General features: G+C 45.3%; 1 protein-coding gene across 3 annotated transcripts in view; it reads right to left on the bottom strand.

The window, feature by feature from the left end:
• GPATCH2 (G-patch domain containing 2) overlaps positions 1-27,833 on the bottom strand; it is a 479,275-nt gene that overhangs the window by 392,748 nt on the left and 58,694 nt on the right. For all 3 annotated transcript variants that reach the window (XM_069233883.1, XM_069233884.1, XM_069233885.1), the window contains exon 3: positions 14,148-14,212. In XM_069233883.1, coding sequence (XP_069089984.1) covers positions 14,148-14,212 — 65 coding nt within the window. The remainder of the gene's footprint in view (positions 1-14,147; positions 14,213-27,833) is intronic.

The raw sequence follows: 27,833 nt of genomic DNA, 5'->3' as shown, positions 1-27,833 counted from the left end.
GTCATCGAGAAGATCGTCAACGCTCAGCTCACCCACCACCTCGAGGACAACTCCGTCCTGGACCCCTCCCAGTCCGGTTTCAGACGCAACCACAGTACCGAGACTGCTCTCCTCGCCGCCACAGATGACATCAGACAGCAAATGGACAACGGCGAAAAGATCAGCCCTCATCCTCCTGGACCTTTCTGCAGCCTTCGACACGGTTTGCCAGCGCACCCTACTAACACGCCTCCGCGAAGCCGGAATACAAGAAAAAGCCCTCAATTGGATCTCCTTCTTTCTCCCCGGCAGAACCCAGAGAGTCCGACTCCCACCCTTCCGCTCAGAAGTCACCAACATTATCTGCGGAGTACCCCAAGGCTCCTCTCTAAGCCCAACGCTGTTCAACATCTACATGGCCCCCCTCGCACAACTGGCCAGTCAGCACAACCTCAACATTCTCTCCTACGCCGACGACACCCAGCTCATCCTCTCCCTCACCAAAGACCCACACACCGCCAAAGCCAACCTCCACGAGGGAACGAAGTCCATTGCCGAGTGGATGAGAAACAGCCGCCTGAAGTTGAACTCCGACAAGATGGAGGTCCTCATCCTCGGACGCAACCCTCAGCCTGGGACGACTCCTGGTGGCCCAAGCGCTGGGACCCCCTCCAACGCCAACCAACCACGCACGCAACCTAGGTTTCGTCCTCAACTCCGCCCTCACCATGTCCAAGCAGGTCAACGCAGTTTCCTCCTCCTGCTACAACACCCTCTGCATGCTCCGTAGAATCTACAAATGGATCCCGACGGAAACCAGAAAAACGGTGACCCAAGCCCTCGTCAGCAGTAGACTAGACTACGGCAACGCACTCTACACAGGCATCCCAGCGAAAGACATCCGACGCCTCCAAAACGCCTCCGCCCGACTGGTCCTCGACGTACCCCGCCGTTGCCACATCTCCCACCACCTAAAAGACCTCCACTGGCTCCCCGTGGACAAGAGGATCACCTTCAAGCTCCTCACACACGCACACAAGGCACTCCACAACGCCGGACCAGCCTACCTGAACAACAGACTCAACTTCTACACCCCCTCCCGCCAACTCCACTCCGCCAACCTCACCCTCGCCATCGTTCCCCGCTTCCAACGCAAGACCTCCGGCGGCAGATCCTTCTCCTACCTCGCCGCCAAGACCTGGAACACCCTCCCGACCCCCCTGCGACAGACCCAGGACCTTCTCACCTTCAGGAGACTCCTCAAGACCTGGCTCTTCGACCAGTAGCAGCAGCCCCACCACCCCCCCTCAGCGTCTTGAAACCCTAACGGGTACGTAGTGCGCTCTATAAATCTTGTGATTGATTGATTGATTGATAACATACCACCAAATAACAAACAAGTAATCAGGAAATTACCATGTGACCCACAGTGCAAGAGAGCTAAGGGCTGAAGTGGGCGGACCCACTGCCCCATGCTGGGGTCAGCATAAGCAATAAGCAGCCAATAGATGGCGAGACCTGACCCAAGGACCTTCCATGTATAAATATAACAATGTATGTTTGTCTATGATTTCTTTTAAGCACTTGAGGATGGCGAAATAGCTAAAATTATTCATAGGCCAGACTTAAAACGATGCATTGCATGAGGCAAACTCATAAATACAGCTGAAGAAAAAACACAAAGTGCAAGTAGGCACTTCCTAATATTAATCATCATAAACCTTTTGCAATTGCATACCATTCCTCATGTATACATTCTAAAATAAAAAAGGCTATTTTAGTAAACAATGCAAAACATAGTGGGGGTTGGGGGGGCGAGTCTGTTCGTGCGACACCAGGAGAAAGTCACAAGTTCAAGCCGACCGCGAGTGATGATGCGTGGGTCAGATACAGGGACCAGGTTAGTCCAGCTCAAAAAGTTACACTCTAAAGTCCAACGTGAAGAGTCCAGTTTGGAGTGGAGGAGGCCATGAGGTGCAGGGAGAGCACTGTGGATGGTCATCGCTGTAAAGGGAAGAGCAGGCTGGGTGTTGCGGACGTTTGTTGCTGTGGTGCCAAGATTCTGTCAGGCGTCCTGGACAGTCACTGCTGGCGGTCACCACGGGCTGTACATGCTGAAGCTCGATGTGCAGATCTCGAGTTGGCAGTTCTCGTCTTAGCTCAAATATTCAGGTTCACTGGAGCTTCGCATTGACAGTCAACACGGGTGGCAAGGTCTTGGCATGAACAAGCCTGTTCACAATCAGGAAAAGCCCAAAACATCAGGATTTCAAATTTTCTTCTGGTAAGAGCTCAAGTGATGCCACACCAAGGGTCCAGGACCGGAGAGGCACCTTCCGGGGATCAGGTACTCAATCCAGCAGAGGTCAGCAAGGCTCAGGCAGGTCCAGTGCAACACATCAGCTGGGCAGTTGAAGACAGACCTCTGGAGCTTGTTCCCCCGTAGCTCAGAACAGGTGGGAAGCGAACTAGCCCTTGGAGTCACTTAGGTAGACTGTGACGAAGGGAGCAGGTCCAGTCTTTGTTCTTAGACAGCAGGGCAGGCCTCAGGCAGCAGGGCAGTCCTTCTGTAGCGTCCCCAGGTCCAGGAGTGTACTGAAGAGTGGGTCTGAGGGTCTTATTTTTATACCTGCTGCTAGCTTTGAAATCAGAGAAGTTTCTGGGGTTTTCCTCCCACAGAGGTGTTTGAAACTTTCTGTCTCCCTTTCCTGGTCCAAGTCTGTCTGCAGTCACAATATGCTTGTGTAAAGTTCTTTGTGTGTAAGTTGAGGCAATGTCTTTGAAGTGCAAGTAGGGCTGTGCACAGCTCTGCTACCCCATCCCGTCTTGGATGGCCGATCCTGCCAACACCCTAGCCCTCTTTTATGTGGCTGTCTCGGCGGAATATACAAAGGCCACCTGCCAATCACACCTAGTTCTGTGAACCAGGAAACATGGTGGATGCACCAAATGGTTAGGACAACAAAATGCCATCTGTCTAAAAGTGTCATTTTTAGAGCTGTGACTGAAAATCTGACTTTACCATTAAAAGGGTTTTAAAATACAATTCGTCAGACCACAAACAGGCCCTGGGAACATGTAGTACCTCTTTACTTACAAGTGCTAATTGGATGTAAGCTAGTTTTACCATGTTTAAAAAGAGAGCACAAGCACATTAGTGCTAGTCAGCAATGGTATAGTGCTCCGAGTCCATAAGCCAACAAAAACAAATTCAGCAAAAGAGGAGGAGTGAAGGTAAAAAGTTTGGGGGTGACCCTAGAGAGAAGGCCAGGGCCAACATAGATGATTTTGCAAAACTGAATAAATAGGTTTTGTGCTATATGCCTTCAAAAATAGTGTTTGTAGTGAGATACAGAACTATTGCAAAACAAATAGCAGTTTGTGCTTCGACTATGCAAATCATGTTAACTCATTTAAATAAGTTAGCAAATTGGTAAAGCACATAAAAAAATGAACACCACCAGAAACAGAAAGTATTCTGAGGGAGGTAAAACAGTGCAGAACTAGACAATGACATGGAAAAATTGCTAACACATACTAGAAAGGATTCACACATGGGGTACATGGTAATCTAATGCTCATAGTTTGCAGACTGCTTCCTAAAATTAACTTTGGAGATACTATGCCACTTAGTGGCAGGACAAGAAACTGCTACAACAAATATTAATTCTGGGAACTGTACACTGGTACCCAGTACATATGTGATTCATGCACAATGACGAAGAATGGGGATGGGCTTATACTGGTTGCTGAGTAGATGTCCAGTGTTCCACTCAATGGAGTCGCAGGAACGCCGGTAGAACCCTATTTGGAGGAGGGAAGGCGTTTGCCAGGGTGGAGTCAAGAATAGTATACATGAACTAAATGGCTTTGCATGGAATATATGTTATGTTATTTCATCTTACAAAGCGCGAACAGCTACCAAACAACGGGTTTCCTGGCGCTGACAGATGAAGCAATTGAATACAACTGCTGTCAGAATAATGCAAAAAGATGTGCATTAAATTGTTTCCTAAAACTTAGAACATTGCAATTCGCTCTGATCTGGACTGGGAGAGAGTTCCAAAGTTTGGATGCACAGTATGCAAATGATTGACCTCCTCCTCTTTCTCTCTTAATACTAGGAACCTCCAAAAGAGAGAGTGCTTGACCTTAATGCTCTCGGGGCTACATGTGGAGTGATGATATGCTGAAGAATATGAGTGTCCTTTGAGTACTGCAGCCTACGAACAATACACAAGGCTTAAAACTTACCTCTTTCCCAATCGGTAGCCAATGTAAACCAGCTAAGGCCAAGCGTGCAGAACTCCTTCTCGGCAGCCTTACCAATACTCGTGGTGCCGCATTTTCAGTCACTTGGAGACTTTTTATAACGTATGCTGGACTTCCCAGATACAGCAAATTCCCATAGTCAAGAAGTGATAGGATTAGGCCTTGAATCACAATCCTACATTCTAAAGGGAGCCATCTTAACGTTTTCCTAAGGGATCTTAATAATCTAAAGCAAGTGCCTGACACTTTACTGGCCTGAGAATTCAAAGGTAAGTCCTTATCCAAGTTAACACCAAGGCTTTTTACTTCAGGCTTGGGGACAGGAGGATTTCCTAGACAGATGGGTCATAAATATTGGTCCCACAATGAGGGGTTATTTCAAATCACCAACCCTTCTGTTTTATCCCCATTCAGCTTTAAGCAGCTAGCTGCCATCCAGCTCATTACTTGAGTCATGCATGTGGAATATCTGGTGCCAATGAGATAACAATCTGCATATCGTCGGCGTAAGACACCATTGTGATTTCATTAGAGAAAATAATGTCAGAGAGTGGGCGCACATATAAATTAAAAAGTGTCGGGCTCAGAGAGGAACCCTGAGGCACACCACAGTCCAACTTATCCACGCTTGACAGATAAGATCCTTCACTTACTTGAAAGCTTCTATTAGTAACAAAAGATGTTAACCATTTTAGAGCTGCCCCTGTGATCCCTAGTGCTTTCATCTTACCTCTCAGGGCTGGATGTGATACTGTGTCAAAAGCCGCACTCAAATCCAGAAGGATAAGTGCAGCAGATCCTCCCTTGTCCAACGTTCTTTTTATATCCTCTGTAGCTAGTGGAATAGGGATCTCTGCTCAACAACGTTGGCGAAATCCAGTTTGTGTCTAATGCAGCAGATTGTTAGATTCCAGAAAATTTGAGAGAAACCCTTTCAAGAACTTCCCCAGGACTTTACATATCCCTGGGAATAGAGAGATGGGCCTACAGTTTTCTGGCTTGTCTTGATCGAAGGACACTTTTTTATTTTTATTTTTAACAAAGACCGGATGATGGCATGTTTCCAGGTGGACGGCACTAGGCCAGCTTCCAGAGATGAGTTGTATAAAGCAACTAAAGCAGAAGTTATGACCTCTCCTCCTTGTAATAGAATATTTAATGACGTAGGATCAGAGGGGATCCTAATTTTATTGTCCTTGCTACCTTAAGATCAACAACTGTATCCATTGTTGGAAAAGTTGATAGCATTATATCAGGCCTCCTTATCTATTTCCCCGAATTTCATTATAGCAAGGGAGTCTGATGTAGCTGCTAAAGAGTCATAAATCTGCTTGATTTACCAGTGAAGTAATTTGCCATCTGTTCACAGCATTCTTACGAGGGGGAAGCACTTCTCCCAGATATGTTGGGCCTCAAGTAGTTGACAATTGCATACATTTCTTTAGCAGGATGAGTTGCTTGTTTAATTTTAGCTGAGAACTCATTCAGCTTGGCCATATGTACGTATGCCGTGATGATATGTTTTTAATTTCTGCTACAGTTCTTTATTTTGCTCATCATATGATAGTCTCCATCTCCTTTCCTGCTTTTTTACATGCCTTTTTAAATTCTCTCAGTTCAAGCAAAAACCATCCAGCCTCTTGCGAACTGAATGTCTAACTTTTATAGGGACCAGCGTCTCTGCTGTTGATTCAATCAAATCCTCGAAATTTAGGGGTACTTTTATTCAAGGTTGCTTGCCAACACGCTATATTCAATTTTGACCATGGCCTTGATGGAATTCCCTGAATCTTGTCGGTTTTGGTCATTGATGGTTTTGGGATGGTAAACTGTAGTAACAGGTGATCGGACCATAATATTGGTAGGGGAGTGGAGACCTGCTACCTACAATATTTGAAAAAAATGGGATCCATAAGATGCCCTTTACAATGAGTGGTGTGATTCACAAATAGTGTAAACTGTAGTGCTGAGAGGTCTTGTGTAATTGCATTAGCTGATGTGGAACTGCTATCCTCAAAATGTATGTTTAAGTCCCCTTATAGCGTAAAATTAGCAGACTCAAGACTGTGTGCCGCTCCAGTTTCAGGTAGCTCCTCTATAAATTTCACAGACGACCCAGTGGGACAATATAAAAGAATACCTGAAAAGGTGAACGATTGGGACAGCCTAAATGAAAAACACCAGCTTTCACAGCCTGAAATAACTGCGGAACTTGATGTACACTGAGAGTGTTCTTTAAATAAGATGGCTACTCCTTCCCCGTCGATTGTTTCTGCCGACTGCATAGCCGGGCAGCAAGGCTACCACAATATCTGGCCAGCTAACCTCCCACAGCCATGTTCCCATAAAAAGCAAGCATTTGCAATGCAACAGGTCTCGCATTACGTCAAGTTAAAGCTATTAGCGTTGTAAACTCCTAACTGGACTTTTCTTTCCACATACAATTTAAAAAATAAAAAAAAACGAGCGCGATCGCACTGTGTAAAACACAGCGCAATCGCGCTGCGAAATAAAGAGAAAAAGTAGTCCAGAAACCATATGGAAAACATGGAGCCTTGTATGTTTCCAGTAGTTTACCGGTGCTCTCGAGGAGGGCTAAACACCGGAAAAGGCATAATATACATATGCCTTTCACGAATGAAAACAAGCAGATTTTAAAAGGCAAGCCCACGAACCAATGAAAGTGACTGACGTAACATCGGCGTGGTTAAAATCCACCTAAAGAGATTAGAAGAGGGACGGAGTGCTTTGCATTGCCCCTAAAAACACATCCGGGGTAAGCTCTTAAACTAAAGTGTGTATTTCAAATTTAAGCTTAGGTAGGGACCTACAATTCAGCAGAAGCATATGCCAAACCTGCACTGCCTGTTCTATTGGTGCTGGATTTAGTGGTGACCCCACCCTAATCACCTCCTGAGAGGGGTGAGAAAGAAGAGTTTTGTTTAATTGCACTGCGATCTCATTATTGCTTAGCCTCCCGAGTGTTCACATTTTGAATCATGTGGTGTGTAGAGACCATCACAATACAACAATGGAATGGATGCTGATGAAGAGAGAGGTGGCAGAAGGGGCTGCTTGAAGTATCTGATTCGAAGCAATTGATATCTGACATAAAATCAGAAAGAGGAGAGGAGAAGCAGAGTTGAAAAGAGCTTCTACTTGATTTCTGTACCTAAAGGCAGACTATAGCAGTGATTCTCAGGAGCTAACTGACCGGACGAGTCTCCTTGCAGCTCCTCAGACTTTACTTATAATTAAAGGGAAGGCCACCTGGCTGAGCTTGGAGATGCTTATGTGGCAGGGCAGGGTATCCCAGATGAATAGCAGAATTCCCTCTAGTCTATATAGGGCACAAAGCAGGTCTGAACTATTGTACCAAAATAAAAATAAAAATTACAATGATTGGAAAAATGCTTATTCAGACTTAGTTCACCTGTCATCCATTCAGATAAACCCTGAAAACGTGGATTGTTAAGGAGCTGTTGGAGAATAAGCCCCATAGGGGTGTTTTGTTCCTTTGAGTTTTTCTTGGGTGCAGATGCACATACTTCATAGTTGGGAACTGACATAGCCCTCTCACAGAGTCAGGAAAGCTTAATGGTGTCAAGTGCCCCTATAATGTAAGGGGCGGTACAGGTTGCGTATGTAGACAACTCAGCTGTCAGCTATTGTTTTATAGGGGGGAGGTGGTCTTTTCATGAAGCTAATCAGCACTGTGATTAGAACTTTTTGATCTAAGGAAGGGATATTTTGATCATTGCTATGACTTGACATACTATATCTGACAACCTGTTGACCACTGCAATGGCGCTGTAAGGAAAATGAGGAAAAACATAAGTGTTTTCTTATACAGAATAGTAAAGTTTGCAATATTATTCACTATCTTTCAACTCCAAAGCAATGTAAACCAGATTGTCTAGAGTCAAGAAATGTATCAAAGGAAAATAGTGAGTAATCATGGGTAGCTCATTGGCTGCATGGAGAGATCAGGAGGCCGGGACAGCTGTCAGCTGCCCTGGTCTTACTCCACTAGTACAACATTGGTCTAGGTCTCACCTTTTGGATTTCCTGGTGGTTTTTGATGAAAAATGAAAACGCCTAAGAGCTATGATAGATATATGTGTGTGAATCATCATCCATATGCCTCTAGATGCTGCCTAGTGTGCTGATGTATAGGCATGCACACATCACCACACATAGGCGCACATATGCCATGATGTAGAAGCTACTTTTGAAAAAAAAAGTACTATTCCACAATGTTGGATGCCCATCTTGGAGCAGTAAATTAAATACAAAAAAAAAAAGTTGCAAAAGTTGTGTGAAAGCTTTTACAGAAAGGAGCAGCAGAGTAGAAAATTCTAGTTGTCAGGTGCTTCTAAAGAATTAAAAGAATAATCATTAAATAAAAAAATAAAAAAAGGATGGGCTGTGGTGGGACAGCAATAGGGGGAGCAGGGTAGAGTGAGCAAGTAATCGCTGATGTAAAGCAAGAACGGTGAGCATGGAGAGGCAGCAAAGCAATGGGGGAACTACTTTGAGTATGAATGTGCTTCCTTGTAAAAGGGCTGAATGTTGCCACTCACCGTAAAGTTAGCCAATGGTTGAAATGGGCTGACCCTTCCCCCATGCTGGATGCTGTAGTACAGTGGTTCCTAACCTGTGGTCTTGGGACCCTTGGGGGTCCGCGAAGCCTCCTCAGGGGGTCTACGGCTGCTTAGAAAATTAAATATTATTAACGGTTTAGGTCCACAGCTTTTAGAAATGACTCAGTGGGGGGTCCCCAGATTCCAATAATGATTCAGTGGTGGTCCCCGGGTTCTAGTAATGATAAAGTGGGGGTCCACAGAAGTCAAAAAGCTGGGAACCACTGTTGTAGTGGATGGGGAAAAAGGTCAATAACACGGTAACAGTCCAATGGCTGAGGAAGACTGGCTGGAAGCTCCTCCCCATATTATACATTTAAGTTTAGTAAAATCAAAAGGTCTTGGCTACCGCCAGATATAAGAAAAAGTTCCCTGAAAAGAAAGAGGTAGAAGACTACAAGTCATCCAGTCAGAAGAATGGTAAGGAAGCTATGCTTCAGGGTTGGCACAAACACAAAAAGAGGAAAGCCTACAATCTTAAGCAGTAAGCTCACCCAAAGCCCACTTTAAGTATTATTATTGTCCACAATAAGACTATCAACACCAGACAGCTGAAGCAAATTGTAGGTGACACCAAAAATATGTGAGGACTTGGCCAGCTCTGCACAGAATCATAATAATAACAATAATGATAAAACAGATAAGTAGCCAGGTTGTCCTGATCCAATGTGTGGGTCAAAAGTTGTATCAACCATTCCTTCATTCAGAGAACAGTGGCACTACAGATTTGTTTACATGAGGATGTCCTGGATGACGTGTATATGTTATAGGTAGTACCTCGGCCATCCAACTACAATTAATGTCAAGAAAGATAAGTATGGCTACCTTCTCTGCAAATAATATGGAGGACTAAAGGATCTCTAACACAATAAATCACTTTGAGATTTTAAGGCCACTGTGGTACGAGTTTTACCCAAACGTTTTTGCCAGGACTGAGAATCTAACAGGACAAAGCAACTTTTTTCCAAATCGAGTTGACAAGCCAATGGCAGCACAAGGCATTCACAACGTATTCCTGTGTCAAGTTTGACATCTTTTCCAACGAGTAACACTTCTGGCAACGAGTGACACTAAGGCAAACGTGATCACATTTCATCTATGGACATCCCCCACTGAGACTGCACCACGCCACGGACAGAAATAGAGAATCTGGTTGTGTGGTGAGGTATGAGAAGATCATTGTCAGAATACCTTCTGACATAAATGTTGTGTACTAAATATCTGTAGGAAGCTGGCCTGATGTGTGGTGAGCACCTATGGTGTTTTCACCTTATACCAGGTCTCCCCTATTTGTGAAATGTAGGCAGTGTCTAGGAAGCCAGGGCTCTCTAGAGGTAGGTATGGCTGAGCAGCCAAGACTTTTCTAGGAGACATGCAAAGCTTATGCAATACCACTACAGTCACACAGCACTTCACACAGTGTTACTAAAATAAAGGTACTTTATTATAGAAACACAAATAATAAAATCCTGGAGGTAAGTACACTATTATATACACATTAAAAATCAGTAAATAGCTTAGAAAGCAATAGGCATTGATAAAAGCAATAGCAAATAGTGAGGGCCCTAGGGGAGGCCCAAACCATATACTAAAAAAGTGGAATGTGAAAGGCAGTCCCCACCCAATGAAGTGGAATCAGTAGAGGGGAGCTGGAGGACCTAGGAACCCCAAGAGGTGAGTACCAGAGTGACCCCCAGTGACCAGGAGAGCAGAGGTAAGTACCTGGTTTTCCCCAAAACCAACAGGAGACTTCGGAAGAGAACTGTGCAAGACCCAGAAAAGACTGGAAGAACCCAAAGGTGGATCCTGACAGAAGAGGACCTGCAAAGGAAGGGGACCAAGTCCAGTTCAAGTTGGAGTATTCAGTTGTGGCAGGAGCCACTACCCACCCTTCTGTGGATGCAGGACCAGGTCAATGGTGGATGAAGAAGGTCAGCAGTGAAGCACAGGAGCAAAAGAGAAGTTTCAGGAGTGATGCAAGTGATATCCCACGTCGACGGTCATGATGCAGTCAGTCAGTGATGCTGGAGAACCACCAACAAGCCGTGGCAAAATCAAGAGTCGGAGAAGGTGGTTTTACAAGGCTGAAGAAGACCAGCAGGGTCTAGGTGACTCAACCCAAGGAGTGGAGTTCGGGGTGACCGTTAGCAGTTGGGAGAGTCACAAGAAAAAGAGGCAGCTCCCACAGGCGACCCACGGGCAGCAGCCACAGGAGTCGCAGTGAGGCCCACTTAGCACACCTGAAGAAGTGTCCCATGTCGCTGGAGCAGCAGGCAGGAGACTGTGCGTTGTAGGGAGAAGTGCTGGGGGCCGGGGCTACACAGAACGTGAAGATCCCTTTGAGGAGGAACAAACAAGCCGTGGTAGCTGCAAGAGTCGCAGTGCAGAGGGGTACTGTCCTGAAAGGAGAGGCAAGGGCTTACCGTATCTGAAGTTCGATAGATGGTAGAGAGGACCAAGGGGACCACTCCAGACCAACACCTGTGATGCAGGAACCATGCAGCTCCGGAGGAGAAAAGATCCACGCAGCTGGTCATCGTTGAAGTTGGTGCCTGCGGATGCAGGGGAATGACTCCTACACTCCAAGGGAGATTGCTTCTTACTTCTTGTGCAGGCTGAAGACTCGTCACCCTCAGAGGATGCACAGCTGGGGAAATGTTGCAGCTGCTGAAGGGAGCTGGAGAAACAATGTTGCAGTGCAGAGTCGTCACTGTAGTTGCAGACTGTCAGTTCCTGGAGGGTCCAGTTGCAGTCCCAGTGGCCAGAAGATGAGGTAAACGATGCAGAGGAGTCCTACTGGAATCTTGCACGTCGAATATGAGGACCCACCCAAGAAAGAGACCCTAAATAGCCCAGGAACGGGTGTTTGTCACTGTGCAGGGTGACCACCTATCAGGAAGGGGCTGTGACATCATCTGCCTGTCCTGGACACTCAAATGCTCCCAGGGGCCTCTGCCCACCTTGGATTCAAGATGGCAGAATCAAGTGGCCACCTGGAGGAGCTCTAGGCACCACCCTAGGGGTGGTGATGAACAGGGGAGTGGTCACTCCCCTTTCCATTGTCCAATTTTGAGCTAGAGCAGGGACCGGTGGTCCCTTAACTGGTGCAAACCAGTTTATGCAAGGAAGGCACCAAATGTGCTCTTCAAAGCATACCAGTGGCTTGGGGAGGCTACCCCTCTCAAGCCATGTAACACCTATTTCCAAGGGACAGGGTGTTACCTCCCTCTCCCACAGAAAATCCTTTGATCTGCATACCTTTGCCTGAGCTGGCCAAGAAGCAGGAGGTCAGAACCTGTCTGAGGGGTGGCAGCAGCGCAGGCTGCCCGGAAAACCCCAGATGACTAGTAGGAGCAATGTTGGGGGTCCTCCAAGGAGCCCCAAGACAGCATGGAATCATACAACCAATACTGGCAACAGTATTGAGGTATGATTGCGACATGTCTGGTACCAAACATGTCCAAGTTCAGAGTTACCATTATGTAGGGGGATACAGCTGTGTCCAGTTCACAGGTAAAATGGCTTCCCCGCACTTATGAAGTTCACTGTAATGGAGCTGGAGTTCGTAGGGGCACCTCTGCTCATGCAGGGGTGCCCTCACACACAGGTACCTGTAGCCTGCCCTCAGGGCTAGGAGGGCCTATCATTGGGTGACTTACAGTGAACTGGTGCAGTGACCTGTAGTGAAAGAGTGCATGCAATGGCAGGCCTGCAGACACATTTTGCATGGGCTCTCATGGGTAGCATAATACATGCTGCAGCCCATGGGGAACCCGTGGTGCCCCAATGCCCTGGGTACCTAAGTACCATATACTAGGGACTTTTGTGGGGCACCAGTATGCCAATTGTGAGTTGTGCTAAGTCCTAAGCAACCAAATTTAGACAGAGAGAGCACAGTCACTGGGGTCCTGGTTAGCAGGATCCCAGTGAACACAGTTAGAACACACTGACAGCAAGCAAAAAGTGGGGGTAACCATGCCATTCCTATAATATCAACTACAAAAATGTCTCCCCATGGGAATTAATAATGGAAAATGTGCCTAAAATGAAACACTATTTTTGTAAACCATATTTAGGACATCATATTTATGCTAGAAAATGTTTCTCTATACGATATTCCGACATACATCCTCTTCTGTGGACTATGAGGCAAAAGAAATTACTAAGGCCCACATTCTGCATGCTACAGGACTTCAGATGCAGTAATACTGCATCAGGAACTCCATATGCCAGAGCACACAGTAATTTCTGGATGCAGTATTATGGCACAATTCAGGAAGGTCCCTGCAGGAATTAGAAGTAACAGATAAAATGAGTATTTCTGCATGGATTTCCACTTAAAAATACCTACATACTGGGCCACTTTCTTCCCACATACTGGGCTATTTTCTAGGAACACATTACATCAGATTTTGCATGGCTGACACATCTTCTGAAAACTCAGACAGTATGGTAATACTGCATGTGGTTTTAATGCACAACTCAGAATCACTTTCACCAGATAGGACCACCGTTGCAGTACATTTTGGAAATTCAGAGAAACTCAGTTGAGGAGGAAAGTGAATACTGCCTCAACACCTCATCCAGACTCATTCACAATTAGGAGAAATTAAACAATAAGAAATTATCATTGCAGTATAGATTTTTCTGCATCCAGGTCCAATAGTCATATGTCCCCACTCCAATACCCTAAAACAGTAGTCAGTCCAAAAATAAAGTTGTTCAGCTGGACCAGTCTGTGCTGTTCAACAAAGGGACCCTGTTCCCAGCTTCCATATTTTGAAGGTTGCTTTATATGGTATTTTCTTTCTAGGACAGCTGAAAGCAACATAAACAAAGTCGTCCACTATCAATGCATACTTCCACTAACAAAATTCTAGACCTTTTGGCTTTGCAACATCAGGTTTAAAAAAAAACTTGGCCTATTGTTTTTACCAGTTCTTCTATCAAATATTGACTGACTGTAGTAACCACTTAGAATAAAAGTTTTTTTTTTAACTTTGTTTTAATAATCCAGTAATAATTCGCCATTACTGTTAGAGAAAAAAAATCCAGGATACCATTTACATATATACTTTCTCTGGGTTGATTCAAAAGGCCCATGAGCAGAAACGTCACCTTAATGCAAGCAATAGCTTCACAAAAAGGGAAACCCTTGAACATGCTCACAGAATCATCATGTGTTCAGCACACCGTGCAATAGCGTCAGGCAAACTGGAAAGTTGGGAAAAGATATTAACGATGCTTCAATACCTTGTCTCCCCTCATCGTTGGTAAACAAACCGGCGTCGCTGCTGCTGCTGATGCTGCTGCATTCACTATAATAAGGGAAAGAAAGAAACATATCAAAGGAGCAATTGATCTCTCAACTGTTAAAAAAAAAAAAAAAAAAAAAAAAAAAAAAAGTGGGCAAGAGACAAGGAGGCGCTCAGATTGAACTTAAGCCAAAGAAAGATCTGAAACGGAAAATAAATAGGATGACAATTTTTTGAATCACACTGCAAATTTCCTGGTTCCATTAACCACAGAGCATATTATTTTGGGCACATAAAACCACAGGAATCTAATGGGACCCTGACAATAAGCCAGATGCGGCTGCGACGAGGTGCTGACACAATTGATGCATTTTATTATCTGCTTCCATCAAATGCTCACCGCTCCTTTCTTATGCAGTGCAATTCAGCTTGATCCCGGAACACCACTGCTCGCAAAAATGGGAGAATTCTAAATCAAACGCGTTCAAAGCCTTTCTTCAGCACATGAAATAGGGGAGCCGGTAGATGGAATTACTTTTGCTAACAACATTTGCAAATAATTCTAGAAAAACGCATTGCTTAAGGACACAGTGCCACTTCTATTGCTCGAGAATAGAGATGGGGAGGTGGCTCTGGGAGGAAAGTAGCAAAAGTTTACAGCTATGAGGAACCATTTCATCAAAGCGGAGGTCACCCTGAGAAAAATGAGCAACGTGCGGAAAATCTAGGATAAAACAGGAAGAGGACTTAACTATATACAAAGTCATGTAAAGAAGGCACGAAATTAGAACAAGCATTGGCAAATCCAATAAGTGGTGTTTGTGGTAAAGCTTTTGCCAATGCTTGCTTTTTTTTGTCATTGTTTTCGTAAAAGTTCACTGCAAGAAACATAACACGTTTACATCACACATACTCACATACATTCGCACAATCAGCAATCTTTGAATGGTTTTCATTAAAGAAAAACATTGAAAGAAGGCTGATTATGCACGTACATGCATCAAGGGTTATATCTGAATGCACACCCAAAAGCGGCCAAATTTGAATGCCTTTTATTCAATGAAAATACATTAAGATAAGAGTGCCCATGCATGTGTACACACACACACACACATACACAGGTTGTCAAGACGTATCACATAATTAACAATTGAAAGTGGGGGCATAACACATGTCCTCATCAGGCACGGACTCCAATCAAGCTGAGAATGGAACACACATGGGAACATAAATGAGGCTCAGATTTTAGGGGCCTGATATAATTTCAGGTTCTCTCGTTATGCTAAAGATTCACAAGTAATGGTAATGTGAAGAAACCAAACAGTAAGGAACCGTGCATAGCAATGATGGGTGTAGCTAATGTATCAAATTAATGAATACAGCGCATACATACTGACGACCGACAATATAATCAGTAGGTACAATACGTAGACAGGATGGAAAGACATACTAGAGAGCAAAACAACTATACCGTAAACCTTCGTAGACACTGAAGTGCAATGAATGATGCCAGTTTTTTAAAATATAGAGCATGGAAGGGCTGTATGTCAACTATTATGTAAGAAGAATATTGCCAAAACGAATATAATAAGACAAGTTTCCAAAAATATTGGCTAAAAGAGCATAGGGTTTAAAGAAGATTGACCCGGAGTGTTAATGCACTGAGCAGAGAATACACTTATGTGACCATCAAAAAATATGTTTCATATTTTCTTCTTTTTTCACTAGATTTACCATCTCTTATTCAGTTGTAACTTTATTTCAAAGTCTGACTTTGCAAAATAAAACTATTTAAGTCTGGTAGGAAAAAAAAGGGCACACAAACGTTTGTGCACTATAAACACTGAAGACAAGCTGCAAAAGCTAGTACCACCAATTGTGTCAATATTAAACATCAATTTATTGGCAAGTGGGATTTTTATGGTGTACAGAAGTGCCCATATATCTGCTGCTCCAGGAACTACTACAATCTCAGGAGAAGGCTCATTTGAAATGTCTCAGGGGTCGCATTTATTAAGCTAAATGCCACCTACAGGACAGTCCGTTAGAGAGGACACAAAACATTATGTCCTGTAAATAATACACGCTGGTTAAAAAAAGTACTATGATATAATAGAGAGATGCATGTATCTGTGTCCTGACCAGCACCTAAGTATACAGGATTGGCCATGGCTGAAGTATTTTGGTGCTCCCAGATCTGCCTTATCAGATGCAAACCAGCAGCATAATGAAACTTGAGGGGGGCCCCTGCAAAGAACATGGAGAGAGCTTCCCCGGCCCAGTCAGGAGCTCCCAGGCCAGGGGGGCTGACGCCCATGCACATTGCACTATGCTGAGGGGTCCCCCTGGAGCTCAGGGCACCCCATACTGCAGGGGCTGTGGGGGCTATTGTTACGCCACTGACGCAAACAACGCCGAGGGTGCACGGGGATGCGGAATTTTATATAATGTCTGCTTGCCCATGGGACAAGATGTTTCATGAATCTATTGTCTTGTAAAAACATTCACATGTTCCTTGACTGGAAATGTACTCCTGACAAGGGCAGAAGTAAAACATTTTCAAAGGTGGGAAAGAAGGGGTTGTATTGAAAGTGAACTTGCAAACGCTTAGCAGATATACACATGCATATTTGCTCACACTAAAATGAAGTTCACAAGCTTTTCGTACGAGTACAGTTTCCAGGCCTGCTTCTGTAAATGCTTATGAATGCATGAAGAACATTAATCCGGAAAACGTAAGGACACATGCCATGGGTGTACTCTTGTAACTTTCTTTAGATAACTGGGCCCCTAATTATGTGTGGCATTAGCCAAGACCTTTCGTTTTTGATAGAATATATACACACACAAATATAAATATAAATATATATATATATATATATATATATATATATATATATATATATATATATATTCAGTGAAAAAAAACAGGAGGCTAACGGTATACTTAGGTTCACATTTTAAAGGTACAAAACCATAGAAATTCACCTGTTAGAGTTATCTCAAGTAACTACAACTCGTGCCCTAAGGTAACTATAACTCACACCCTCGTCATGCACTGCTAATTACTGCACAAATTACAACACTCGACATCTTTGATAACATCATTGAAAATGTCACTGTAACATCTGCAGTAAAATTATTGATCAGATAACTGTGCATGCGGGGGCCCTTCGGTGCCAGGAGCTACTATGGCAACATGTATTTTTGGAGACAAAAAATATTTTTTGCTTTTAGCAAAATTAAGTGGTACATTGGCAAGGGCCCAGCAGCTCCCACAACAATAACGTTTTACAAAAACTATATTGAACCAAAACACACATTGGTAAACTAAAATGGAGGTCAGCAGCTGATCTATTGGCTCTGCCTGTGCTTGCTTATTTTCATTTTTTCCCATATTCTTACCGAAACTGTTTTTACACAAAATTTCCATTACTAATATTTTTTTAAATACTTGCATGTATCAAACGTATTTTACTAAATGATACCTCAAAGAAATCATACCTAAAATCGTACTTAAGCAAAATGATTTTCTTCCAATTGCTATTATTTGTGTACATTTTATTTTGAAAGAAAAGAATAATCAATATTGCTTTCATCTTCTGCAAGTATTTGAACCTAATTAGAGAACATTCTGGAGGCATTAACGGTAGTCTCAAATAGTTAAAGGTTTCAAACTTGTGAGTATATATTTATACTGGAACCACTGTCAGTGGTCTAAGCCAAGTTCACAGCATTTCCTTAGAGTGCTCACCTTATTAATAAAGATTTTTCATTAATGAACCATATGAACGAGTTACTTACCTTCGGTAATGACTTTTCTGGTGGATACATTAGCTACCTGTGGATTCCTCACCTAATGAATACTCCCATGGCGCCAGCATTCAACGGAAATCTTCTTCCTAGTCTCTGCACGTCGACGAGGACGTCACTCTAGCCCACGCGACGCCGTCTGACGTCATACAGGCAATAAGAGGTCCTCGCCGACGTGCCGACGTCAGTACCAAAATGTTTTACGTGCATGAGAATAACAACCCAATGCAATGAAAGAGCAAGGCAACATCCCATAACATTGTAAAATACACAACATTGCAATAAAATGGCTGTAGATTTAATATAACTCTCTTTTTTTTTTTAAACAAACAAATATATGCAAATCATGTATATACACAAAGATATATAGATATATATATATATACATATAAATATATACAAGTATCCATAATTACAACATCTATTGCAACCTTGAAGACCAAGAGGAGCGCACTCAAGGATTACTTGGTAAGACCAGAAAGGCAACGGGGAGGCGGGTGGGACCGTGAGGAATCCACAGGTAGCTAATGTATCCACCAGAAAAGTCGTTACCGAAGGTAAGTAACTCGTTCTTCTGATGGATACAACTACCTGAGGATTCCTCACCTAATGAATAGAGTCCCAAAGCAGTACCACTCCCGGTGGTGGGTGCCGAAATGGTCAAACCAAGAAATCCTGCAGCACTGACCGTGCAAAATGGCCGTCCCTTCTGACCTCAGAGTCCAAACAGTAATGTTTCGCAAAAGTGTGAAGGGACGACCAAGTTGCGGCCTTGCAGATGTCAACCACAGGAACACCCCTGGCCAAGGCTGAAGTGGCTGACTTAGCTCTGGTGGAATGAGCTCTAATGCCATCAAGAGGATCCTTCTTTGCCAAAGAGTAACAGATTTTAATGCAAAGAACAACCCACCTGGAGAGTGCCTTTCCTCTCCTCTTGCCCACGTATCCGATGAACAGCTGATCCTCCAGCCTGAAGTCCTTCGTTCTATCAATGTAGAAGCTTAACGCCCTCTTTGGGTCCAAGCAATGTAGTCTCTCTTCCTCCTTTGAAGGATGAGGCGGAGGATAGAACGTGGACAAAGTAATTGTTTGGGCCAAATGGAAGGGTGAAACAACCTTCGGGAGGAAAGCAGCCTTGGTCCTCAACACCACCTTATCGCCATAAAAAGTTGTATAAGGGGGTTTTACTGATAAGGCTTGCAACTCACTCACTCTCCTTGCAGATGTTATAGCCACCAGGAAGACTGTTTTAATAACCAAATACCTTAAGGGGCAAGAATGCATAGGCTCAAAAGGGGACCCCATAAGGAAAGTGAGGACCAAGGACAAATCCCATTGAGGCATAACGAATGGTTTTGGAGGATATTTATTTAGAAGACCTTTCAAGAATCTGAGAACAATAGGGGATTTAAATAATGATGGTTGGTCTGGAAGACAAATGAAGGCTGACAAAGCCGACAAATAACCCTTAATGGTAGCCACTGCACAACCTTTCTGCGCTAGAGACAGAGCAAAAGACAAAACGTCCGACAGATGAGCTTGTAAGGGATCAATCTGTCTCTCTCCACACCACATAACAAATTTAGATCACCTATTAGCGTAGATAGATTTAGTGGAGTGTCGCCTGGCCGCTAATATAACATCCACTACATCAGGCGGGAGAGAGAAGGAACTCAGGTTGCCCCGTTCAATCTCCAGGCATGTAGGTGTAGACTCTGGAGGTTGGGGTGTAAAACCTGCCCCTGCGACTGCGAGAGGAGGTCTGCCCTGAGAGGGAGACGGAGCGGAGGGCACAGCGAGAGTTGGAGAAGGTCGGAGTACCACACCCTCCTTGGCCAATCTGGAGCTATTAAGATGACTTGGGCCCGGTCTTAGGGAATCTTCCTCAACACTCGAGGAATCAAGGGTATGGGGGGGAAACGCGTAAAGCAACTGGTTGCACCAGGTTGTCAGAAACGCGTCCCCCAATGCTCCCTGCACCGGATACTGGAGGCTGCAGAATAACGGACAATGCGCGTTCTCCCGAGTGGCAAACAGATCTATCCGAGGAAACCCCCACATCTGAAAGATTAAACTGACTTGATCTGGATGGAGACGCCACTCGTGGTCGGCCGAGAATTGGCGACTGAGACTGTCCGCACGTACATTCAAGACCCCGGCCAAATGATTTGCTACCAAGCAAATCTGATGGTCCTTTGCCCAGGACCATAGCCGAAGAGCTTCTCTGCAGAGAAGGTACGACCCTACTCCTCCCTGTTTGTTTATGTACCACATCGTGGTAGTATTGTCCGTCAGGACCTGTACCGACTGACCACGAAGGGAAGGGAGGAAGGCCTTGAGAGCCAGACGTACAGCCCGTAACTCTAACAGATTGATATGAAACATCTGTTCCTCTGGAGACCAAAGTCCTTTGATCTCCAGATCACCCAGATGAGCTCCCCACCCTAGAGTGGAAGCATCCGTTATGACCGTGGCCACTGGTGGCGACTGCGCGAACGGCTTTCCTTGTGAAAGATTGTTGCTCGCAATCCACCACTTCAAGTCCACAGCAGCATCTCTGGAGATCTTGACCGCACCTTCTAGATCTCCCTTGTGTTGAGACCACTGCCTTCGGAGGCACCACTGAAGAGCCCTCATGTGCCAGCGAGCATGCGTGACCAACAGTATGCAGGAGGCAAACAGACCGAGCAGACGAAGGACCTTGAGGACTGGAACTACCGCTCCATTTCGAAACATTGGAACCAATTCCTGAATATCTTGAGCCCGCTGAGGCGGAGGAAAGGCTCGATTCAATGTTGTATCCAGTACTGCCCCTATGAACAGGAGGCGCTGAGAGGGCTCCAGGTGAGATTTGGGCATGTTCATCGAAAAGCCCAGGTCGAACAACAACTGGGTTGTTGACTGCAGATGATACGACACAAGCTACGGGGACTTGGCTTTGATCAACCAGTCGTCCAAGTAAGGGAATACTGCTATCCCCTTCCTTCTGAGCTCTGCCGCAACCACTGACATCACCTTCGTGAAGACTCGAGGTGCTGAAGTAAGACCAAACGGAAGGACCGCAAACTGATAGTGCTGCGACCCTACCACAAACCGGAGATACTTCCTGTGTGACTTGAGTATCGGAATATGAAAATAAGCATCCTGCAAGTCGACAGACACCATCCAATCTTCTTTGTTCAACGCCAAAAGCACCTGTGCTAGGATCAGCATCTTGAACTTTTCCTGATTGAGGAACCAATTCAAGATCCTCAGATCCAGGATCGGTCTCAACCGACCATCCTTCTTGGGAATCAGGAAGTACCTTGAGTAACAACCTCAACCCCTTTCCTGCTCTGGGACCAACTCCACCGCGCCCTTTGAAAGGAGGACTTGAACCTCCTGTTCTAGCAACATGAGGTGTTCTTCTGAACAATAAGATGGACGGGCGGGAGGGGGGGCGGAAACTCCCGAAAGGGAAGGGTGTAGCCTTTTTCCACAATACTGATAACCCAAGTGTCCGTTGTAATAGTCCCCCACTTGTGGAGAAAATGCCGTAATCTTCCCCCTACAGGAGAGGAGTGAGTGGGAAATGGTGGAAGCCTAAGGCTGCTTTCCCTGCTGCACCCCTCCAGAGGACGAGGAAGAGGCAGAGTGAGGTTGAGAGGCTCCTCTGGTGCGGGCCCTACCTCTCCCTCTAAATGATCTATAGGGGTGGGAAGAGGCGGGTTGCTGGAACCTCCCCCGAAAGGAAGAGGAGAAAGAGCCACGCCCAAATCCACGAAACCTCCTGAAAAACCTGGAAGAGGCAGAGGAAGAAGGAGTTTGCAGCCCTAACGATTTGGCTGTGGCCCTGCTCTCTTTAAATCGTTCCAAGGCCGAATCTGCCTTTGCTCCAAACAGTTTGTCCCCATCAAACGGGAGGTCTAATAGGGTCGACTGCACGTCCGCAGAAAACCCTGAATTACGGAGCCAGGCCTGTCTCCTCGCCACCACAGCCGTGCCCATCGCCCTAGCCACCGAGTCGGTCGTGTCCAGCCCAGACTGGATAATCTAGGTTGCGGCAGCCTGGGCGTTCGAGACAACATCCAAGAGTCCCTGGGGAAGCTCCGTAAAATAAGATGAAATATCATCCATAAGAGCATGGATATATCTCCCCAGAATGCAAGTTGCGTTGGTGGCCTTCAACGCCAAACTGCAAGATGAAAATATTTTCTTGGATTGCGCATCCAGTTTTTTGGAGTCCCTGTCTCCAGGTACCGTCGGGAAAGATCCAGGGGGTGATTTCGATGAACAGGAGGCTTGCACCACCAAGCTCTCCGGCGTAGGGTGTCTTGAAAGAAAGCCAGGGTCAGATGGTGCAGCCCGATATCTTCTGGCCACAGCCCTATGAACTGCCGAGGAAGATACAGGCTTCTTCCACACCTCCAACACCAGATCAAGCAAAGCCTCATTAAACGGCAAGAGAGGCTCCGCTGCAGCAGAGGCCGGATGCAGCACCTCCGTCAATAAATTCTGCTTCGCCTCTGCCACAGTCAAAGGCAGGTCCAGAAAGTTAGCTGCCTTCCTCACCACCGCGTGAAAGGTAGCAGCCTCCTCCGTATACTCCCCTGGAGATGAAAGGTCCCACTCAGGGGAAGTATCCAGCCCACTGGCCGTATCCAGACCATGCAGTCCATCACCAGAGTCCTCAACCTCTTCTTCCTCCAGGACTCGCTGGTACTCCTGCTCTTCCAAAAGACGGAGAGCACGCCTCCTCGAATGTAGTCTCTGCTCAATACGCGGAGTTGACATGGCCTCTGCCGAAGTCGAAGATAGACGCCGATCTCCAGAAGCATCCGACGCCGCATCCGGCGCCACAGGCAGCCGAAGGACCAGCCGGAGCACCTCCTGGAGCCATCTGCTGAAAAATGGTATACATCGCATTCAGAAATGCGGTACTATCGGCTCCAGGGGCGGGAAAAGCCGGATACTGAGGTGCCTGAATCGAAGGCGACCCCGACGCCGGCCTCGACGTCCGCGACGCCGGAGACATCACAAGAGGCTGCATCACCTCAACAACAGACGTTTGTCCAGGCGAAGTCGGTGACGCCGGAGAGGGCAACGGCGTCGATGGATGCGGCGTGACCGTGGGACTGACCTCCCAAGTCCTCCGACGCCGAGCCAAAGGCGACCTCGAACGAGTCTCCTTGCTGGAATGATGCCGTGAATCTCTACGGCGCCGGGAGTCTCGATGACGCCGATGAGACCTTGGCGAGGAAGACTTTTTGTGATGTTTTTCCTTTCTCTTCGACTTCGCCAGGAATAGTTTAGCCTCACGTTCTTTGAGGGCCTTCGGATTCATGTGCTGACATGAATCGCAAGTCACAACGTCGTGGTCGGAGCTCAAACACCAGAGACCGTCGGAGTGAGGATCTGTAACGGACATCTTGCCCCCACACTCTCGACAGGGCTTGAAACCCGACTTTCCCTGAGACATTGTTACCGCAGAGAAGAACTAAGCAGCAGAAAATACACTGTAACTACTAAAGTAACAGTAGCTCCCTCGAAGATAACCGTTTCGAATGTACGGAAAAAAGGGAACTGACGTCGGCGAGGACCTCTTATTGCCTGTATGACGTCAGACGGCGTCGCGTGGGCTAGAGTGACGTCCTCGTCGACGTGCAGAGACTAGGAAGAAGATTTCCGTCGAATGCTGGCGCCATGGGAGTATTCATTAGGTGAGGAATCCACAGGTAGTTGAATCCATCAGAAATTCAAGTTTGAACCACTTTCACAAATCCATAATGTGGTACTGTGAACTGGCAGACAAATCTGAAGGGGTCAGGGCCTTCTGGTCCAAAGGAGAAAGTAAACATAAAAACTTGACATCCTGGACCACAAACAATATGTTCTGGGTGTGGGGGTAAAAGAAATTCCATAGTGGGGCACGCACAAGACTGGGGCCAGAGCCTGCTAAGGATGGTCTGCCAAATACCGGCAGCTCCGGCCTGGGGGCGTTCCAGCACTTGTTACCTCCTGTATGCCCCATTTCTGGAACAGAGGACTTGGTAGCACTGTAGCAGACTGATGTTCCCACAGAGGCATCTGAGGACATGGCTGGGTGAAGGAGCCATTTGCTTCTACCAGAGTTTATGAACCATGGCTGGCAACATGGGTGAATGTTACCAACGTTTATGGTTTGGTCACGCATTCTTCTCTGCGGGTGTACTTTTATTATTAATTACTCTTGTTTTGATCTCTTTATTAGTCTTTTATTGTTGAGGGTCATCATGTAACTCTTGTAATAATTATGGTCCAGAGGATAGTCTCACATACATGTGGCACACAAGACCAAAACCTCGACGTCTGGTCCACTTATAACACAGTAATTAATGGATCTTTGGATCCACCGATATTTACAAAGGACTAATTCCACTGTTATGGAGAGTGGACTTTGCGTACATTGATCTATGTTGTTCAAAGAAGGATTTTTTGTTTCACTGTATGAGATTGATGTATGTTAAATTACGTATGTTTTATGAACCCTACAAGTGCGATTTGGATTTGGATAAAAACAATACAAGTTTCTTCTTTTGAATATATAATCGGTGTACGCCTGTTTGCACTTTTCAAGCGTCAGTCATACAATTGTTTAACCAATTCGGGTTGTCTTCTGAATAACTCGTTTTGACAACAACTTCCATAATTGGTACCAATATAACTTCCTAAATGATCTCCTTGTCAGCAGTTTACCTTATAAGAACTATGACTGGGACAAATAATTCACACACTGAGATGCTGAAGTTCCAGGAATGCGACAAAGCCTCCTGCAGTTTATTAGAGATGAGGCACTATATCTATCAACTTGGGTCTGGGCCAGTGAGCTGCTCGTGCTCCTCTGAAGACTGACATCTATTCTTCCCCACATGGACAGGGGTTGTAGATGTGGCAGACCACAGTGCCTGCGAGGGTGATGGCAGTGGTGACAGTCGCAACCCCTGGCCACAGAGCTCCCCCTTTGTTGACAAGTGATTCTATTCCCATGGCGCTGCCTGGCAGAGAATGTCTGGAGTTAGTGGCTTTGGGTAGGCAGTCACTCTGGGCAGGCCCAAGACCCTGTTTTGTACCACCACTGACTGATTCCACTGGCCATCCTTCCCATCCACAAGCCACTACATACCACCGAGGGCATCTTATCCACTTATTTTCCTGTTGGACCGGACTCTTTCCCAGGAAGCTGCAACATTATGGGGCTCTTGTTCAATGGGTCCTGAGGGAGGGCCACAATGGTGAAGGATGTTGAAGTGACGTCGGCCTCTCAGGGGAAAATCAATCACTTTTTAAGGGCTGGAGGCTAATCTGTGGGACCGCAGGTAATGGCCACGTTGCCCAAAAATTCTACTGGTGATCCCAGAGTCCTGGATCGCTCTGGAAGGCCGGATTGAAGGTGTGAGTACGGAGATCTCCCTCCTGCAACAGGACCTTGGCAATGTTGTGAAATGTACAACCGAAGTTGAAACACATGTGCCTTCAGCAGAGGACGATCTGCGACTCCACAAAGAGGATTTCACCATACTTCGAGATGTGACCTTATGGACGGTATGGACATGGAGGGAAGATCCCAGCATAACAATCTGCAACTGGTGGGGGCCACGGAAGACTCAAAAGAAGTACGCACAGAAATATATTTTTACAGACTAGATCACTTCCTCTGTCCCTGCACAAGACTTATTCTCATTCTTCTTCAAAAGGGCACACTGTATCCTCGCTCCAGATCCCTATCTGGTCATACTGAAATTGCTCAATTACCTGTACAGGGATGCTATTCTACAAATCTCTCGCACCCAACAAAATGTCCTTCTAAAGTCGACTATGATCATGATATTTCCAGATTATACAACAACAGGAGAGAATCTTCACTGCAGTCAAGGCCAAGATGAAAGCAATGGGAATTACTTACATACTCTTCTTCCCAGCACAATGCAGTTATTCACCAGGCACAATTGTTTGACACAGCAGTGGAGGCCTGGGCTTGGGTTAAAGAAAGACACATCAAGCCTCAAAACCAAGATTCACAAAGATCTAATGAAGTCAGTGAATGGGGAATCGTGCCCCCCTCCAGGTACTTATGCTGTAGATGGCTTGGTAATGCCATGGCAGCCCCTGGCGGAGGATCTGGATTGGATAAGGAGGACAGATGCTCGGCTTGTGAAGGAGGTGGCCGACAGCTCATGAGTGCATCCCGTCCCAGAGAACAGCATCGGTTGCCAGCCAGTCTGGCCTCACTCTACTGACCACCTGACTGACAAGAACAACGGACCGCTCGAGACTGCACTAGGGACACCGCTTGCTCAAATGCAAACCTGTCTGGACCGCAATGTAGTAGACAAATGATTCCCACCATAGACGACAGATATTCCTTTCATGTACTATCTCAGTGCCCCAGCTGCTACAACTACTTTGGGACACAAAAGAGACTAGGGAGGAAGAAACGGTTAATCTTGCAAATTGGACGGGCCAAGGTAATGGCTCCTTCTGTCCTTGCTTCCTCCAGAGTACATCACTCTTCCGACTGTTGTATATGTTGTTTTATTCTCTTATCTTATTGTTAACAGAAGCTCATGTGTTGGTGGGCAATGGGCACATCAGTTCTCGAAGTGTAGGGTGGGGAGTTGTTTGATCTGGGTTGCAGGACTGGCCACAGTTTGGAAATTTTCCTCGATTATGTAGTTATGTCGCACTACACATCTTTGTCTACTGGTTTTCATTGTCCTTCTTTCCACTGCCACATGCCACAAGTAGGGTAGAAAAACAATACCTCTTTCTCTCCCGGAATGTCAATGGCATGAACAACAAATTAAAAAGAGCGTCAGTCCTCAGTCATGCAAAACAATGGGCTCGTACAATCTCCTACTCCAGAAGACCCACCTACTGGGTAACAAAATCACTTTCCTAAATCAATGTGGCTACTCCGGTATTTAGCATGCTGATAGTTACCCGCTCCTATATAGACCGACTGGGGTGCTTTGCAGTAGTAAAGAAGAAATCTACGAGGCGAGCTACAACAATGAACCTATGGGAATAATAATCCTCAGGTACAAATCACTATAGATACGGATAACTATAACGTAGTATGTCGAAAGCTATCAGTGACACATGGATGAACAGTACGGCTAAACATGGATTTAGAATAACAAAGGAGAGTATTCTATCACCAAAATATAATTTTATTTAATGATTTTACAAAATGCTAAAATACATAGAGGACATAAAACTGGATATAAGAGAACGAAAAACAGGGTACCTAACTCAGACATGCCACACTCATACTGGACTAAAAACAAATGAAATATAGAATACAAAGGTAAAAACTACACAAAATATACTGAGATTTACATGATAACAAAAGAGGATTTAGAAGGCAAAAATACAAATCAATAAAAAAGAAGAATATACTAATCTAAGGAAATACAAAAACAATTTATACAAACAGAATCTATGATTGGAAAAGAACGGTGATGAAGTTGTTCTGTCAGAGAGGTACAGTAGGGACAGAAGGCCTACGCGCGTTTCGGTGTTCCTCAGTTGTAAAGGTCACCTTCATCAGGGCCGTTCCCAATGTTACAATCCAATGATAATCTAAACTTAGCAGCCGAGCATCCTGGTAATTTTTTATGATAAATTCTGGATATACATGAATGGTGTAGTCATGATATCTAATCAAAGAAAAGATATATATATGAAGATATAATGCTAGTGTCCTGGAAATCACCAATTCTGATTTTAATAAAACAGAGAAAAAGTTTTTATTCGAGAATAGTATTTATGGACCTATAATGGGTCCTCACTTTATCATGCGATCAACCAATTGTAGATAAATTGTAGGCCAATCATACGGAAGAGAGACATA

Source organism: Pleurodeles waltl, chromosome 5 (genome assembly GCF_031143425.1).
Source record: "Pleurodeles waltl isolate 20211129_DDA chromosome 5, aPleWal1.hap1.20221129, whole genome shotgun sequence".
NCBI lineage: Eukaryota > Metazoa > Chordata > Amphibia > Caudata > Salamandridae > Pleurodeles > Pleurodeles waltl.
This window is presented reverse-complemented; position numbering and strand designations above follow the sequence as displayed.